Consider the following 18,895-nt stretch of genomic DNA (forward strand, 5'->3'; position numbering starts at 1 on the left):
TGGATCTCTAATTCATAAAGGATACAGTGATTGAAGGGCAACTTTCGGTCTCCTACACTTTCATTTAGATAAATGCCTGGTATATTGTGGCAAACTGAGGTATACTCAACTGAGTGATAAATTTAAAGAACAGCCAAGCCAACAAGCTTCTATCAAACCAAAGCAGGGTAGTTTTATATGTCTTTCAGATAAATGTATGTTTAATATTGTAAAACAAAACTGATTTCAGAAAGATTTGTCTACATCATTAATCAGCACATTTGCCACATTCACCTGCGCGTCTAGTACAATACCTTTCTGCTACAATGCATTGTCAGATTGATGTGAGAGGATTACTGCCAGCAATGACAGGCTAGTTAAAAACAAGTTGGAGACCAGCCTTCTGTTTTGAAGTTTACTACCATGCCTTTGTTCTCTAAGAGCACACATCCCCATGCATTACAAGTTCTTGAAAGGCTGTTTTGAAGTATATTTTTGATAATTGATATTTGTATCAGTGAATAGATTCCATTTGTTTAGGGTTGCCATATTTCAAAAAGTAAAATTCCTGACACCCAAAGTTGTTGTTTAGCTTTTTTTAGGAAGACCCCAAAATTGTTAAGCTTTTTGGAGGAAACCTTTTGGAGCTGTTTTCACTGCTTTTCCCATCACATTGCCATACCAGGACATGTCAGGAATTTTCCGGACATATGGCAAGCCTAATTTGCTTTATATTGGAAAACAAGTTGCTGAGACTGATCTAAAGACCTAACAGAATTCTAAAATGTTTGTAACCTTTTTTATAGGCACTGAGGAAGATGTAGTGAAGTCAAAGAAAACCTTCCGAAGCCAAGCTGTTGTCAATCAGAATGCTGAAACTGAGCTCATGCTGGAAGGAGATGATGATGCTGTCAGCTTGCTCCAAGAGAAGGAGATTGACAATCTTGCAGGTAAAAATCTTTTTTTAAAAAAAAGTTTAATGTAAATAAATGCTATAATAATTGAACTGGTTTTCTAAACTTTGCCAACTGTGTCCCATATTGGCATTTGTGTGAGATAGTGAGCCTTGTTGTTTTGGAAATGCTTGGTACAGATTGCAGAAGTTCCCCACTGTTTTCATCTAATTCATCCTCACAACTTTATAAAATACTGGTTAGTCAAAGATCTGATGAACCTGGGTGACTCATGTCCAAATCAATCATGCCATCTGTCATAATACACTGATTTTTTTTTTAAAAAAAAAAGATTGATCTATGTTTTAGAAAGAATATTTTGAGTTCAGTAAATTAGATATATTAAAGGATTTTTTATTATGAAAATGTAACAAAAGGGAAAATAAGATGTATCAGCCTACCAGTTATGTTTAGAAGTTTTCACGCCCATGTGAACATTTTATCCGGGCGGTGGGGGTGATTTTCAAAAATTTCCCATTTGGATTACAAGATTAGAAAACAAACCCCATGCCTGGGCTTGCATGACAGGACAAGCCAGACCATGGCTTGTTTCCTGACAGCATAGCAGGACCAGGACAAGCATATAACGCCTATGATTTCATTGGCATGCACCATCACACTGCTTGTTTGCCTTAAATCATACTTTATTTTAACTATGGTTTAATCTGAGATGCAGACCAGGTCACTGCCAGTTAAGGGAGTTACAGGCTCATAGCAATCTGCTGTATATATAGATCAGACAACATTTTCCTGGGCTTCAGACTAAGCATGTTTTGGTAAATAAGTATCATTTGTTCATAAATGCATTTGTAACGAGAGTCCAGCTCTAGCACAGCAATTGGTCCTAACATAAATAAAATGATTGCTGAAACAATAAATGTCATTAATATCCTCTTAACATAAAAGCAGTTGATTCTGGGGCGTTAATGGCAGCTTCAACACTTGAAATGAGAAGTGGTGGTGGGGAATCTCTTCCTGGAGAAAAGTATGGTTTAACAGATATCCCATACTTCTCTCTCATCTGTCTTGCATTCAGTGTAATTACTCCTTCCCATTTCCCCATACCAGTTAATCTAGACAAGTTTTAGGTTAACTCACATTTTCTCCTAAAGTTCAATAGGCTGAAGGAAGCAGAAGGTGCTTGGCAGTTGTTAGAGATCAAAAGGAAACTTTCAGCTAGGCTTCAGATTCAAAGGGAAAACCTTTGTACCTATGTTTTACAGCAGACAGGTTTTAGTCTTGTGAATTCTGGTGGGTGTGCTGCAGGGGTGAGGGGGAAAACTATGCACATTCTGTGAAGTAAGTGTGAAAAATGACTTCACATTTTCAGGGTTGTTCTGACAGTTTAATATGATATGGAATAACAAAATAGCTTATTGTAGCACAGATGGAACAATATTAGATAACTGAACTGCTAAGTATTTATTCCATAATTAATTTGTATAAATATAGGCATAATACCTTAAGTATCAGACTACTAGATTTACCACTTTATGAAGATACACTTTCAAAATCTGACCAAAAACAAACAAATAATGCACAATTGTTTGTGCAAAATTTCATTATTCCAGAAAATACTGTGTAGAATTACGGTTTGTCACTTTTGAAATTGTAGCGAGGGTGAATGTGGATTGGGGTTATTCAACATGATGCAATATATGTGTGTGCGCGCATGCTTTTGTTAAGAAATGCCCACTTGTTTTTGTTCTGAAGAAAACCGATGTGATAGAAGAATACACAAAATAGCATTCCTAACTAATGCAAAATCTACATACATTGGTTACATTTAATTTAACTGAAGTCTCGGTCCTATTTCAATGAATACAGCAGTAGCATAATTCATGACATTATGTAAAAGAGAGAGCCAAAGTTTCCAAAAACCTTCATTTGGGTAAATGCCACAAAACACTCAGCCGGTACTTCTAATCAGTTTCTCATCTATCTCTTCTGCTTATCTTACCAGCGTTTCCGCCACATCTGTGCTGCTGGGATTCTCATTCCTACCTACTATTTTCGCATCCCTTGCTACTGTCCTTTCTTCCTGCACAGCCACTGCAGCTACCTCTTTTTCCTTCCTGCCCAACAATTACTGATCAGATATAGATAACTTTTACCCATACCTATGGTGAAGCCTTACAGTTTGTGCTGTTGTTGCCTAACTCAGAGGCTCCCATGTTGCTACTCTGCATTTGGCACAGGAAAAGAGAAGGGCCATACCTCTAGAGCACATGTACACTGAGATTTCTGGTGATTTTTAAGTTTCACAGCTTGACTACTTTTTGTGTAAAACTAAAGTACATAGGAATGCTTTCATTTTCTTTAGTGTTAGAATCATGTGTGGCTGAAATCTTATTACAGTTAAATAGTGTTTAAAATCTGATAAATGTTCTTAAGGTTTTAAGAACAACAATAATGTAGCCACCTAATGAACTGCAGTCAACTTTATAAAAAAACAACAACATTGTATTTCATCGCCTTATTTCATAATAATAAATATTTCATAATTTTCTGTTTCAATTTTAGCTCCTAAATTTCTTCCCAGACTGTTCATTTCAAGAGGCAAGTTGCTTATTGATAAATCACTTGAGAAAAATCAATAACTAGTAGTACTTTTTGGTGTCTAAAACTATTAATCAGCAGCATCTCAGTTTGCACAATTGTAGCGGATTGATTATTATTAACTTGTCTATCTGATCCATTTATTTTCTATGTCATAAATGTTTAAAACATGATTTGCATTAATTTTCTGAATAACAATTCTACTAACTTGTAGTTAGTTTATAAGTATGCTCCTAGCATTCAATGGTCATTTACTGACAGATAGTGTAAAGATAGTAAGAGTTGATTTGAACGCTGGGCTGAATATTGAATAATCAGTAACTTCTATAACAAGTGTGATCTGTAAAGCACTGCTACTGCAATGTTTATTTCTGAACACCAGAGATCTGGGCCCCAACCCTTGATGGTGACTCAGAAATAGTAAGCAAGGCCATCCACTAAATTTACAGGGGTATATGAAGCTGTCTTGCACTGTATTAGACCACTGGCCTTTTTAGCTCACACCTATCTATGTAAATGGGTTCTGCTTCTCCAAAGGCTCAGGCAGAGATTCTTCTTCTGCCACCTGAAATCCTTTTCATTGGAGACAGTAGGGATTGAAGCTGGGACCTTCTGCATGCAGAGCATAGGCTCTGCACAAGAGTTCCTGGTATCTCTTAAAAACCAGGAGTGTTACAAGTCCCACTCCGCTGAGCCCAGCCTACTACTTTTCCTCTTGGTTCCATCTGTGGCTCCCAACCCTGCTCTCTCATGAAAGTATCTCCTATCAACTATGATATGTAAGCAAGCCTACATGTTCTGAGGCAGTATTCCTAATACTGGATTCTTGAGACAAGCCACAGGGGAATACTGTTGGCTTGTGCCTTCTTTGTAAGATTCCCGTGGGACATCTGACTGGCCACTGTTGGAAAGAGAGTGCTGGACAAAAGATGGACACAAGCAATTCTCAAGACCACACACCGAATACAAATCAGGGGTGAGGTCTGAGCCCCAAACATCCCCTCCCCAAATTATTTTCCCTTCCAAAAATGACCCCTCTTGACTGATTTGCTGCAATGCCATTGAATGCCATGCTCTGAATTGCTCCCCCTCATCCAACTTCCCATGTTTAAAAAAGGCCAGAGGGAAAAACAAATTCAGGCAGCCTCACACAGCAGTATTGCACACATTATTTCTTCACCCTTGAATTCCCCCTCCCCCTTTTTTAGAATATGCTGCTGCAGATGTCATGGCTGCTAGCTTAGAAGGCTTTAAAAAATGTTAAGATCAATTGGTGGAAGATTAGTTATGAACAACTATTGTCTGTGAAAGCTAAATGGAAAGTTCGTGTTCAGGGGCAGTGTACCTCTGAATATCAGGTGTTAAAGGAAAATGGGGAAAAGCTATCACCTTTGAGTTTCAGCCCATGTACTCCCCAAGTGTCTCCAATAATTCATGTCCCCAGATGCCCCCAGTTAATGCTTCCCTCTGCTGCCCATCCCCCAAAAGAAAACTTCCCATTTTTTCCAGAACTATAAGCTCTGTCTTCCCAAGTCTTTTCTGCCTGGTCTCCATTTTTTCTTGTTGTGTTCAGAATAAGTTGGCGGGAGGATCTCTTCCCATCAGTCTTCTCCAGTCCTAACAATTCTGTTTTCTCCTCCAGATGGGAGAATGAAGGTATGAAATTTGTAAATGATCAGCTGCTGTCCAGTAAGCAAACCTGCCCTTTTCACTCATTCCCCTTCCCAGTACCACAGCACAAGCACCCATGCAGTACTTTGGACTAATTTATAGGAGCCAGCAGAAAGTAAATCCATTTTGTACCACTGTGTTGGCATACTAGTGCCAGTGGGTTCATCCACTCTGAGCTTTAAAAGCAAAACCCTAAGTTTAAAATTGTGTTGGTTGCACACATGTGAATAGATCTTTTAAGGATTCCCCCATCTTTTCCAAAATGGTAGGTGACAGTGTGCTATGCAGACTGAATAAGAAACTCTGCACCTGCAGTAAGATGTACCTCCAAGTGATTCTGGGTTCTGTAACATTCTTTTGTTTTGTTTTTAATCCATAAATTGACTGCAAACTCTTCTTCGTCTAGAGAAAGGTCTAATAGTTGATTTACTGAGAAATACAGTAATAAAGAAAAGTATTTAGTAACTATTCAGGTGTGTGATACTTGCTGTAGAAAGCTGCAACATTGTAATTATCCTATGCAAATTGCTTTCTTGTTTCTCTGGTACCTTGGCATGTTGGCCCTTTTCCAAGCTTGTTTGTAGCATTCATTAAGATGTGGCACAAACACCTCCCATCTTGCAGTGGCATTGTGTCCCTGCCTTTATCTGTTCCACCCCAGGCTCATCACAGGTGTCTGCCACCTATAATAATAATAATAATAATAATAATAATAATTTTATTTATACCCCGCCCTTCCCAGCCAGAGAACCGGGCTCAGGGCGGCTAACATCAATTAAAATCACAACAAAAAACATAAAAACGATCAATTTAAAATAACAGATTAAATACAAATTTAAAATTCAATTAAAACTGCAGGTCTCAATTTCAAAATAACCCACCAATAAAAGATGGTACTACTAGCTCCCTTGCCCCTTTTGTGCACATAGGTATTGCCACCACAAAAGGTAAGTGCCTCATTAGTCATTCACTTAGCTTCTCCCATCCTCCTCTTTGGGTGCTGGGTGGCATTTTTACAGAGGGCTCATCTTTCCCACTCTGTTGCCTGCTATCCAGGTGGCTGGCAGTTTTGAGAGGTGGCACGCAAAGCAGAACTCTGTGTCTTCTACATCCATGTCTAGCTCTTACCTCTAACCTCAACGGAGCTCCTGTTCTAGGGAAACTATAGCTCACTGCTGTGCAGCCAAAGAGAAAGTGGGACAGTAGTGTGATGTGCCAGGTTATATCTGAGGTTTCTGTCTTGTTTCTTAACAGAGAGAGAGGTGTGAGAGATGAATGTCATCCATCTCTATCTGATTCCAGCTCCCTCCTGTCTTTCTGGCTTCCAGCTTGAAGGCAGGACAGAACTGCAGGAACAGCTGGCTTAGCACACTGCTGTGGGGACTGTCCGTCCTGAAGGCAGATGGAGGAATTGGGGAAGGCAAGCAGAGCAGGAAATTGGTGATTCCTCCTTGGATAATTACTTAAAAGGCTATGCATATTTACCGGTACATGATTGAAATATTTGTCTGGTTTTTTTGTTTGAAGATTTGTGAATTTTTTAATGTCCCTCTGGACAAGCTTCGGCAATTTTTAGCAACACAGATTGAGATGTAGAGATGTGGCCCATGTGCCCACTGTGGCTTTCCTGACACTTTCCTGCTTCAGCCCTTGCACTTCTTAAAAGTCAATCCTGAAGACTGGAGAGCCTTTTAGTTCAGTGTAGGGCTATTGAAAATGCGCTATTTGAAACAATTCAGAAAACATCAACTATGCTATCATTCCAGCCTCTCCTTCCCCCTACCATCACAACTCCATTCATTGAAAATGTGCCCAAATGAAAAACATCTGGAAGTTGGCCATTTCCCCCAAACCTAGGGCAGTATTCAACTAAACAGTTTCACTAGCTCATTGACATTTAGTTCCTTGTTCTGAGGGATCAATCACCTCAGGAGCAGATTTAGGGTGTGCACGGGGAGAAGAGAGGGTGAGGAAGTTTGGTTGGGCCACTAAAAGTCTTTGTGTGCTGGCAGAACTCCCCCCCCCCATGTTCTATTTCAGGATGTTTTATAATGAATACACACACACACACACACACACACACACACACACACACAGAGAGAGAGAGAGATACTAAGTGTTCATCATTACACTACATAAATTAGCATTTATGCATTTTTTTACTTCAGTTGTGTTACCCTAACTAATGTAATCTGAAAACTTGTTGTTTATTCAGTCACTATTTTATGTGACTAAAACTGAACTAACTATAGTTCATGGTCATGTATAAATTGGTATATTCGTTTTAAAATTTAAATGTGTTCATAATTTAGAAGATGGTGGCTAACTAATTCACCACCATCACTTTAATGGTAAAAGCTAAAATTTCTGTCACTTTCAGATATGATATTCTGATTGGAGGTAAGGTGTCTTTACATAAGAGTACAATCCTATGGATTTCTACACAGAAGTAAGTCCCACAGAGTTCATTGGGGTTTATCCCCACAAGATCACAGCCTTAGTACCATACAGTATATGTGAAATGACCTTTCAAATGCACCACTTCATTTAGGGCTGCTTCAAGTCACAGTAGTACCTTTATCATCTGCAACCCCATAGGCAGCCATGAGTGTAAGTTCTAAAGCACAAGACAGAAATTTGATTGGCAGGCAAGCTGCATTTTTTCTGGCCCAGCCTTAGCTCATCTATCATCACTTACCAAAAATGTTATAAGTATATTTTTCATTCAGGTTCCTGTAAAATGTTGAGAGGACAAAAGAACAAATCTAGAATCTTATAGGAAACTCTTTATCCAAAATGGTCACAGTTTCTGTGCCAGATGCAGATGATTAAAAGTAGTTCTTGGCCATTGCTGATACATGATCACCTGGCATCAGATGAGAGGGGCTTTTAACTTTGTCCACAACCATGTTAAATCCATGTGAACTGTTAGTTTTTAGCACAGTTCAAAAGCATTTTTTCAACTTTATCTGCACTAGAAAGGAAGAACCAACATTTTTCACAGTGTCATGGGGCAAAACTATAGTGTATGTTGGCTCTGCAGTACGATTTAAGTTGTTTTAATGAGCAAATAACTGTATGAGCTTGCTGTAGGGGAGAAAAATACCCAGAGTTTACTAAAATAAGCACAACTCAGTAGATGCCTTCAAGTATATATAGCAAAAGTATGTCCCAATGTCTGCAGCAATATAAATATATCGAAATGCTTTCTCTGTAAACATTCACAATATGTGTAAGTGTGAAGAAATAATAGGCTCCTGAATTTATATGCAAGTCACCCTTGAAATCTAGACTATGCATACCCCATGTGGTAGATTTCCCCCTTTAATGCTAAATAGTCTTCTTTTTGCACTTTTGCACAGTTAATTTTATTGTGTACATCACTGATAAATTCATTTTTGAAGCTGTTTATTCACCAGTTTGTCACAAAACCCTACTAGCATGAACAGAGTTGCTGGAATTATTTAGTTTTTGCTTTTGGTACAGATGGGTGGAAATTAGTTCTTGAAAACTTAAATTTCACCAATTATGCAGCCAAAAGTCAAATTCTACTTGGTCTTAATATTAAAGAACAAAAATAGTGAAACTGTGGTGTGTTACATATTCTTAGAATTTCTGCATGAGCTTAGAGTTCATTGTTTTCTATAACCGTTATTTTACAGACTACGTGTTAGCGAATATTACTTATTTTATTTGTTGACTATTTTTCTTTAAATAATACTGTCAACACAGCAAGGGAATTCTCCAGCATCTAACTGATTTATGTTCTGCATTTTTACTTTGTTTTGTAAACTATCCATAGCTTTACAAACTATACTGAGGAACAATAAATTTCATTTGATACAAATAAAACATAGTTCCAATAAATTCCCCCAAGTAGGTACATAATAGTAGCAAAAATAAAAACAAAGTGAAGGATCCAGACCATGGACATAGTGTTTTCACACACAGAGTATTCCCAAAGGCTCAGTAGAGCCCTGTCTCTCCACTCTTACTCTCTCCCTCACATACTGGGGCAATGCAAATATGGAATTAATGGCCTGTGCACACCTCCCTTATCCCACCCAACCATTCCTTTTGCCCCAATACATGTTTCTCACGCTGAGTAACATTGACAGAAAATAAAGTGCCAGATGGGGATATAGGAGGCAGACATGCTCCTTTGATTCCCCTTACTCCCCTGTAGACGAGGGGAGAAATACAGCTCTGAGCCCATGGCAGACTTCTCTATGTGAACACTACATGTGGACAGATTGTTCCCTGTGTGTCTACATCTTATAGAAGAATATTCAGTTAGGCTTTTATGCAAGTTCATTGACACTGTCTTTACATTCTCCCACCCTTCTAATTCTTGCCACTTTGCAATATAGTAAGCCGAGAATCTTGCTGGTTGTGTATATAGATTTTCAAAATGACTTACAGTGTAATCCTAAACCAGGAGTGAAATCTTACTCAGTGAGGCTTACTCCCAGTTAAGTGTGGTTACAACTGGAGCGCTAAAAAGTTTATTCTAAACTAAATAGCACCTTGATCTTAAAGTTATTTAGAAGCAAATCCTATTGCTTCTAGTTAACAGTGCTTGATGTGGTTTGACAGTCCACCAGCAGGTATCCCATCTGAAAATGGACCATAAGTTCTATACCATGTCATTTTGGGGGAAACGTCTTCACATTTGGGTTGTTTCTGAAAATTATTTTGTTCTTCAGCTGTCTTCTTTTTAGTCTTGAACTATTTTAAAATGCCCATTTTAATATAGTCATTTCGGGAAATTGACTATTTTAGGTTGACTTTTTTGAGACAAAAATCGATCTTACATCCTAAGTTCATTAATGCTTTGGAAATTTATTGTTCTTCTGAAAACGTGTCTTTTCAGGGTCAACTTTTTTGTTTGTTTTTTTTAGTTAAAAGAAGCATTAGATTCTAAAGTGCCTAAATTATTTTAACTTTATAAAAAAAAATCCTTATTACCTATTTATTAAATTATTTGATACTGCACTGGAACATAGCAGCTTGTTTAATTTTTTTAAACTGCAAAACCATACTGGTGGATTAATATGTGTAAACCATCTACAGAATTTAATTGCAATAGCACCAAGAGGTCCAATACTATTTAGTTGCTTTATTAGCTATTTTATGCTTTAAATGCCTTCACTGAAATTAGAAACACTGTTCTGGCAGCTACATAAAATTGGGGCTAATGATTAACAGGAAAGGGGAGTGATCCAATAAGCGCTACTTCTGTGCAACCTGCGTTTCCATTTATTCTCAGCAGGACTTGAGCGGTAGCACTCCCAATGCACATCCTGTTGAGCAATGTAGAGAAAGTGCTACCGTCTTTAGCAGAACAAATCCTGTCTTTGTTTTCCCGGAAGTAATTCCCAATGAGTTCGGTGGGACTTGTGCCCCGAACTGCTGCCTTAGGCTACAATCCATACCTGGCAGTGGCAATGCACACCAGGGATTCAGTGGGGCTCATGTCGAAGAACTCCCTCGTGGCTTCTGCTCTTTAAGCTTTGTGAGCTTGTACAATTTAGTTTGCATCGACCGACCTTCATTAGAAGTCTTACAACAAGCCAAACGAAATTCAGAATGTGTTGCCTCCTAAATCTATACCCAACTCTTTCTTCCCTGTGACTCTTGCGTGTGTTTTGTTTAAAAGATGTCTAAAGGTCAATCTCGCCGTTTCTTTCTGGAGACGCGGCGCGCGTGTTCCCCAGACGTAACTCGCCCCGGGGCCCTTTGGCTGCGCGCTGCGGACTCTGTGCGCCTTGGCGCCTCTCCGCCTGCCGCTTCTTCGGCTGGTCTGCTGGGGACGCCCAAGCGGGAATCTTCCGTCCAAGCCCCGGCACGGCAGCTCGCCGCGGCCTGTCGCCCTTTGTTCTTCCGTCCGCCAAGGGACAACAAAGCGGACGGGCCTCCCTGGACCAGTCACGGCCGCCGGGGCCGGCCGGGCGCAGGTGGGAGCATCTGCAGCTCCGCGGCGCGATTTGGCACGGTCCCGATGGACATGGAAAGAGGCTCCTGCCTCCGCAAGGGCAGCGCTCAAGCTTGTGCCGATAAGTGGGTGGGGGTGGCGGGGTCTCACTTCTTTCCCCTGCTGTTTTGGACTTGAAAGTGTGGCGCTTCCCTCCTCCCCAAAGGGGTGAAAATGCTTGGATCGGCAGCGCCTGGCGCGCTCTCCCCTCCATCCAGTCCTTCTCCGGTGCGCCGCGTTTTTGTTTTGGGGAGCCGTTTGGAAAGCGGAGCCAATGCCGCGCTGCTATCTTGGGGCCATATGGAGAAGCTGCACTATTTTGATTACGCCTGGTGTAAACATTTTAATGTCGGATCCTTAAAATCCAGAGCCTCTCCCAAAGGGGATTAGAACATAATCCTCTCGCTCTATAGCTGGAGTGGATTAATTTCGTATTCTCTCAGTGGCGGGTTTGCTCCCTGAAGGCTCGAACAAAAAGACTCCGCGCTCCTTAAATGTGCCGTGGTATTGGGACTTGTAATTGGAGATTTCCAAAGGACAAGTGTAAAAATGACACACTATTAAGAAGGAGCGTTTCATTCGGTGCCTTTTCAGCGGGCGGGTGGGAGGGGGGCGCTTCAGAGGCTCCGAGTGAAATATATGAAACGTTACACTCAGGTTATGATGTGGGGGAGGGGCGCCAAGTGCCTTTGTATCCCCGTCCTCCTGCAAACCTCACCCAGAAGGCCCAATCCATCCCGCTGTAATGCCAAGGGGCAACTGGGAAGGGGGCATCTGCCACCTCCTCACCTGCGCTGTCCCTCCGCGTGTCCAGCGGAGATCGACCTCCCCTGCTCGGAGAGCGCGCAGGTAGAGGCTGCTTGACCTTTGAGCAGTCGCCCCTGCCTTTGCCTGGCAGCTTGTGCGCTGGACGCCTTCCTGGATCCTATGATCTCCTGCTGCAGGCCCTGGGCGAGAAGCCCCTTTTCGAAGGGGCTGGAGGAGCAGCCACCGTTCCAACGCCAACCCTACAAGCTGGACCCTGGCAACACGCCCTCTGCCTTATTACAGTCTGCCTAAATCGGGAGAGAATGCACTAAGCCATGGGTAGGGCATATCTGCGAAGCAGTAAGGGAAACTCCTAGCCAAGCCTAAGCCTGACCTCTCCTCTTCCTGTGTGCTAAAGCCAGCAGAGTAACTCAACTTGTGGCGGTGGGGCGGAATTCGATCAGGGAGTGCTTTTAAAAATACACTCCAGTGAAGCAGTCCAATTATGTAAAGTTTATTCAAGACAATTATAAAAGCAAATTAAGAGGGAGGTCATCAGTTGGTGTGATAAAGACAACAGAACAGTTTCTGGCTAAGCAGTCTAGTGCAGTCTAGTTTAGCCAGCCATGTCATTTGCATTGTTTCTCCTTGCTCACTCTGAGAAAAGTGAAGTCTTCTTGGATATCTATGACTATGCCATTAACATTTTTGTTTCAGGAGAGGGGGTTGAGTTCTCTCGTATAGGAATAGCCACTGAGGCCAGTGCACCTCTGCACGTAAGGCAAAGGTTGCAATTTTCACAGTTTAACTCCAGAGATGAGACTCACATAACCCGGTACTGAGGGTATATTGTTTTAATATATGGGGTTCTTAAAAGTGTGCAGGCCTGTAGAAAACATAGGTTATAAATCTAGGGAGGCAACCTGGTACCCTTCAACTCCCATCAGCCCCAGCCACAAGTCCAGTGGCCAGGAATCATGGGAACTGTAGTCTAACCATATCTTGAACTTACCTCTAAGTGATAAGCAAATGTTCATTTGCTCTTACTGCTGAGTACTGTATATTGTTCGTCATTGTACTTTTTTCAAGCACTGAATTAAAAGCCTGATTTTTTAAAATTGTTTAATTGTATTGTTTTGTGAGCTCACTATTAGATGCCACTATCTGGACTAGTTCAGATGTGCCTAGAGCACCATCTGTTCCACTTTACGTGGGTGAGTTTAAATTGTTGCAGCCTGATGTTGACAAACTGCTTGGAAGAGGGTCTGGCTGACCACTTGTCCTTTCAACTCTTGCCCATTTAACGGCATAGGTCCTGGGAGTGGTAAATGCCATGTTGCAGAAGTATGAGGTACCATTGGCTTTTAAAGATATAGTGTTGTGTCATCTCCTTCAGAGGACCTTCCTGGACTTAGAACTGTTGAATAACTATTGCCCAATTGCTAACAGTCCCTTTTAGGCACGATGCTCAAGATTTTTGTGTCAGTTCAACTTACAGGTATGCTTGGAAGAAGTGAATTACAGTCTGGGTTCAGGTCCAGTTATGGCACCATAGCTGCCGTTGTCGTTCTAGTGCTAGGCATTTGATACTGCACACCATAGCTTGGAGCAGTTTCATGGGTTTGAAATGGAGCCCCCTCTGCACCAAACTGCTGTTGTTTCACTCCTACCTTCATACTTCCAGAGACTTCTCAATGTTGAACTATAACTTGACATCATAGGAGTTTGGTGACCCACAGGGATCACTCTTGGCCCTCATGTTATTCAACATATGCGAAGCTGTTGGAGGATGTCATCAGGGGAGTTGGTGTGAGGTATCAGCTGATGACCTTGCACTCTATGTCACTTTACCACCTGAATCAGAAAATGCAGTTCAGGTGCTTGATGTAGACCAATAAATTGAAATTTGAATCCAGACAAAATGGAGGTGTTGTGTGTTGCAGGCTCTCACCTGTGGGAAGTGAGTAAACCACCTGTTCAGTTTGGAGTGGCACTGCCCTAGTAATAACAGGTTTGAAGCTTAAAAATGCTCCTAGACCAAACGTTGCCACTTGAATCTGGTTTTAGTATCTAGGAATACCTATTTTTGGACAGAGATGGTCTGGCTATAGTGCTCCATGCTCTCGTAACCTCAGGGCTGGACTACAGTACTCCATTACACATGAACCCTTGAAGACTGTTCCAAAGCTACAGCAGTTGTAAAATGCAACAGCCAGAGGGCTGGCAAGAATTCCTAGCTAAGCACAAATTACAGGAGTTCAGAGCATGGTTTCCCTAGTCGTTTTGTGTTTTGTGGAATGAATCCCATCTGTAAATTGGGATAGTTTGACTAACTGAGAAGTTGGTGTTCCATGTCATTTTTCCAGAATATCATTTACAGCCCTGGAGAGGTATTGGAACTTGTTTTCTGAGCAGGTTTTGTGGCTTAATGCATGAAACCCATCTAGCTATGTGTGACTGGTGGATTTGGATGATTTGGTGAGCTCAGAAGTTAGCATTCCAGAGCGTTTACTCTGTTTATGACCCAGAACAGGTAGTTCTGTGGAATATTTTTGTGGTTTATATTATATATATGACTTGTGAATGTGATAGATCTAGTTAGCTCTGAAGTTGTTGTGCCCTGGCCATTCCTCTTACAGATGGGTTCTGGATGTGAAGGGGTTAATACATAATATTTGAAGGGTTTCCATTCTAAAATATTATGTCTAACGCAACTTGCCGGTTTGGGCATTCCACCATGTTCCATAGGAAAGGGACCATAAACCAACAGTAAGGAAAGTATCAGTCGGTAGAGCATGAGACTCTTAATCTCAGAGTTGTGGGTTTGAGTCCCATGTTGGGCAAAATATTCCTGCATCCCAGGGGATTGGCCTAGATGACCCCTGTGGTCCCTTCCAACTTTACAATTCCATGATTCTATGTGGATTTCTCTTACTGGACTCTTCCCTACCACCCCACCCAGCAAGAGAGAGCCAAGCAAACAAGTGGAGTGGTGGTTGCTCTTGCCACCTCCTGTCACACGTGCTCTCTCCCTGGGTGGCTCTCCAGGGCCCAGTCCCCCCTCTCCAGCAGACCGGGGGGGGCGGGGCGGCAAATGAGTTCAGAGAGGTACAGATGTTCTTGCGAAGGGCAGCCACCATCTTTCATTGCACTTTCTTCAGGTGCCCCCACTGGGCCAAATATCCTTCCCCTGCATGAGCCAGATAAGAGATGGTCAGTGATCAAAGCGAAGAAGCAGCTCCTTGCAGCCCCCTCCCTCAGTTGCCTGTTTTTTGTTGGCGAAGCCCAAAGCAAGGGGTAATGGCTGGGTAAAAGGACCAGCACTTAACAGACACTTAACAGACAAGGGCCCCGAGTGCAGACTCTGCTTTCCATCTCTGATACCTCCTCGCTGGGATAATATCAAGGCTTGCTTCTTACATGGGTTTTGATAATGAAATAACCAGGAATATTCATGCTGCTAAGTAAAAACCCCCCACCGCTTTCTTCCCTTTCGCGGGGGAAAAAAACGTTAATGGAAACATCTTGTGATCCTTCAAAACGCCGCTGGTTTGAGTGGTAGCTGTTTTTGCCTAGTTCAGGCTCGTATAGGATTTCACAAGCTCGTTTGTTCAGAGCGCTTGGAAGTGTGAGGGGTTCCTCGCAGGCCTTTTGCTCAGAAATCTCCGCGATGCACTTATTTCCAGCAGCCATTCTGAAAATTAAACCTGGCTCACCACTGTCATTCTCCCTTGAGCACCCACGTCCCGCACACAAAAGATTTACGCATTCTCTCTCTCGATGAAGAAAAAGATTTCTTGTTATAGTCTCTGGCCTCCTGACCGCGAACTACCAGCCACTTCCTTTTTATTTTGCCCATATAACAAGCGGGGAGCCAGGAGGTAATTGGGTTAACTACCTGATCTTCCTTCTGGGAGCGCGCGAGACCCACTAAACGCCTTCTTATCATGATCGACTATCAAGCGGCTCCCCAACTGCATCATCTTTAAGGGCCTTTTTTTTATTTTCTCGCCGAGGCCTGTAAAGCCCCGGCGCTCGGGTGGCGAGGAAGGGTTAAAGGCAGACGGGGGCGGGGAGAGGAGAGGGGTTGGAGTGGCGATCGCAGAAGGGCGGAGAGAAGCAGCAGCAGCAGCCAAGCAGGGCCCGGGAGCTGCTGCTGCCTGGAGAACTCGGCCTGCCATTACGCACAAAGGCGAGGGGCCTGGGGAATCGAAACCCAAATCCACTTGTAATCGCACGAGAGAATCGCGCGTAATTACTCGAGCGACCGAGATTAAGATTGATGAGCCTTTAAAGCGCCGTTTCGGATCGATCCGCTGCCCTAAGCAGAAGCCCCGCCGGCCAGGAGGGCAGCCCGCTTGCTTGCTCGCCGAGCGCCACTGGCGCTGTCCGGCCGGAGGGGGAGGCGGTAGGGAGGACGGAGCAAGGGCGATGCCCGAGCCCCGCACGAATGGTCCGCATCAGCTGACTGGGGTGAAGAGGCCAGGCTGGCCTATTAGGCGCGGGGAAAACAAGAAAATGAACGAAAATAGAGTTTGTCTCCATATTATCCAGCCCCTGGTGGGCTGGCTTGAGAGCTGTCAGAGGCGGGAAGCCGAGCGTTGCCTGGGGCTGAGTGGAGAGGAGGGAAGGAGGCGATGCTTGGAAGGGAGGGAAGTTAACGCTGAAATGAGGCCTGCCACGCTCTCGGTCAGGCCGAGAGACGGGCTGAGGCCGGGCTAAGTGGCGGGTAGGAAGGGGAGCCTCCAGCGGATCCTTAGAGGCAGGAGATTGGGCCCTGGAGGAGGGCATAGCTTGGCAGCGCAAAGGGTGGTCGGACCGAGCGCCAGCCAGCCAACCCTACTTCAGCTGCCTTCCCCGCAGAAAAGAAGCCGGGGAAAGGCTGCTGGAGAGACACCAGAAACCAAATCCGACCGAGCACAACATTTCACACACAGAGAGAATTAACAGTCTCAGCACCTAAAGGAAAAAGCAACAACAATATCAGCAGCCAGATAATACTATGCCTTATTAATTCCCAGTTTCTAAAATCAGTGTGTTGCATTTCATGTTATTTAAATAGATGTCTCGGTTTATTTATCCATAGGATGGTCTTGGCTCAATATCCCATTATTTCATGCATTTATTTTTATGCGATCTGCATAGATCTCGAGATGGAATTTCCAGTAAGTTCGTTTAGGATCTGGATGGGAAGTCTCCTTAGAGTCAATGTAATAATGGTCCGCAAAGAGCCTTATGGCACCTTAAATGCTAACACATTTATTATGGCATACGCTTGTCAGACCATCAGATGCCTGGTTCCTATTACTGGTCCTCCTGCTCTGAGGCGCCCCACGGCGCTTGGCTCTAAGGCTGCCGTCGCCAGGACCCTAACTAGGCAGCCTGACCCGCCGAATACAGCCGGATCCGCCTCCCGATGAAACCTGCAGAGGGTTGCGCTGCACAGTACTAGAAATGCCCAAATAATTTCGGGGTTTTCTTGCAGGTTTGAGCTACGATTCTGTGCACAATTACTTGGGAGTAAGCCCCAATGAATTCTGTAGAATATACATGCGTGTAAGGAAGTTAGAATAACTCTGAATCTTTTTGTTTTGGAGTAATTATGCTCTCAGCATTAACATTTCAATAAATATCAGAGGGAGAGAGATTGTTTCTGGGGCCTCTGATGAGACAAATTGTTTTCTTTATAACAACTGTTCGTTTCACAATAAAGGCTGCACTTTATTTCACACACATATATTTTCTGCACAGAGAGAGTCCTCCTTTGGCATCTGATAGTTTTATGGTGTAGAAAACACAGCATTGCCTAACGTCCAGAATAATAAAAAAGAAGTAAAACATATTCGATATATGTGTGGTGCATAATTTGTATTGTAATGTTATGACTAGATACAGGAAGGATAAATTTAAATATATTTTATTGGAAGCTCCTCTGATTTTTATTCCGTGATACCGCTTTTCTAAATACTGGCTTCCCGTCTTAGGCTGCGCTTCATACACATGTGCAAACCTGTAAATTTACTGAATTGAGTGGGACCTGTACTCGACCTTTATGGGATCAGGCTTCGAGATTAGGAAGAGAGGGGCTATTTTCATCTGCGGGCTGTGATTTCCCCACCCGCAACCCGCTAGTTATCTCAAATAAATCTTCCTGTCTTTAGGTGACGAGACCTACACAACCCCCCCCCCCCCAGTTCTTGGGTGTTGTTTTGTTTGAAAGACCTATAAAGTGCCCTGCTGTTCCGATGGTCCGTCGATCATCCTGAAGCCTCTTCCTAGGTGTCCCGGCCGCTGGGCACCGCTCCGTAGGCTTCCCTCGCCTGTGTCCGACGGCTTCCTCGCTCCGCTGCCGTCGTCGGGCAAAGCGGCCGGCCTCTCTTTCGCAGCCTCCTCATGCCGCCCCGTCTTGTCTTGCAGGCCCCGTGGTCCTCAGCACGCCGGCCCAGCTCATTGCGCCGGTGGTGGTGGCCAAGGGCACCCTCTCCATCACCACCACTGAGATCTACTTCGAGGTAGACGAGGAGGACCCGGCCTTCAAGAAGATCGACCCTAAAGTGAGTACAGTACAGGACCCAAGTGGGGGAGGGGTTGGGAGGAGGAGGGGGAGGTTTCCCATAACTATGAATTGAGGAATGCTCCCAAGTGCCTGGAAGCGCCCCTCTCCTTGCCCCCCTTCGTCTGACTCCGTGGCTGTTTTATTTAAGAGCGCGGCACGTTAATGATGTAAAATCCGCTCTTACTCCCGCGCTCGCTTTTTAACAAATCTCTCTTCCCCCCCCCCCACTTCCCCCCGAAGGCCTTTGTATGAACGTGGGCAGATTTAGCAGTTAAGCCAATTGCTCGGAAATCCCTCGAGGTAATGGCGGGCCCGCACTCCAGCCTCTTTCCTCGGGCACCCGCGGCAGACAAGGAGACGCGCTCCCTCTCCGTCTGCCTTGGATGCAGTCCCCAGTGACTGGAGCTTCCGCTTTTGCGCGGGTGCGCGTTGCAGGGGCGCGCGGAGTAGCTATTG

The 18,895-nt window shown here is 43.5% G+C and overlaps 1 protein-coding gene across 12 annotated transcripts in view; it reads left to right on the plus strand.

The window, feature by feature from the left end:
* Positions 1-18,895, plus strand: part of NBEA (neurobeachin) — a 364,492-nt gene that overhangs the window by 195,331 nt on the left and 150,266 nt on the right. For 7 of the 12 annotated variants that reach the window (XM_033146495.1, XM_033146496.1, XM_033146500.1 and 4 more), the window contains 3 exons: positions 786-929; positions 3,456-3,491; positions 18,301-18,437. In XM_033146495.1, the coding sequence (XP_033002386.1) occupies positions 786-929; positions 3,456-3,491; positions 18,301-18,437 (317 nt within the window). The remainder of the gene's footprint in view (positions 1-785; positions 930-3,455; positions 3,492-18,300; positions 18,438-18,895) is intronic. The other 5 variants (XM_033146505.1, XM_033146506.1, XM_033146498.1 and 2 more) reach the window with 1 other exon arrangement.

Source organism: Lacerta agilis, chromosome 4 (assembly GCF_009819535.1).
Source record: "Lacerta agilis isolate rLacAgi1 chromosome 4, rLacAgi1.pri, whole genome shotgun sequence".
NCBI classification, from domain to species: domain Eukaryota; kingdom Metazoa; phylum Chordata; class Lepidosauria; order Squamata; family Lacertidae; genus Lacerta; species Lacerta agilis.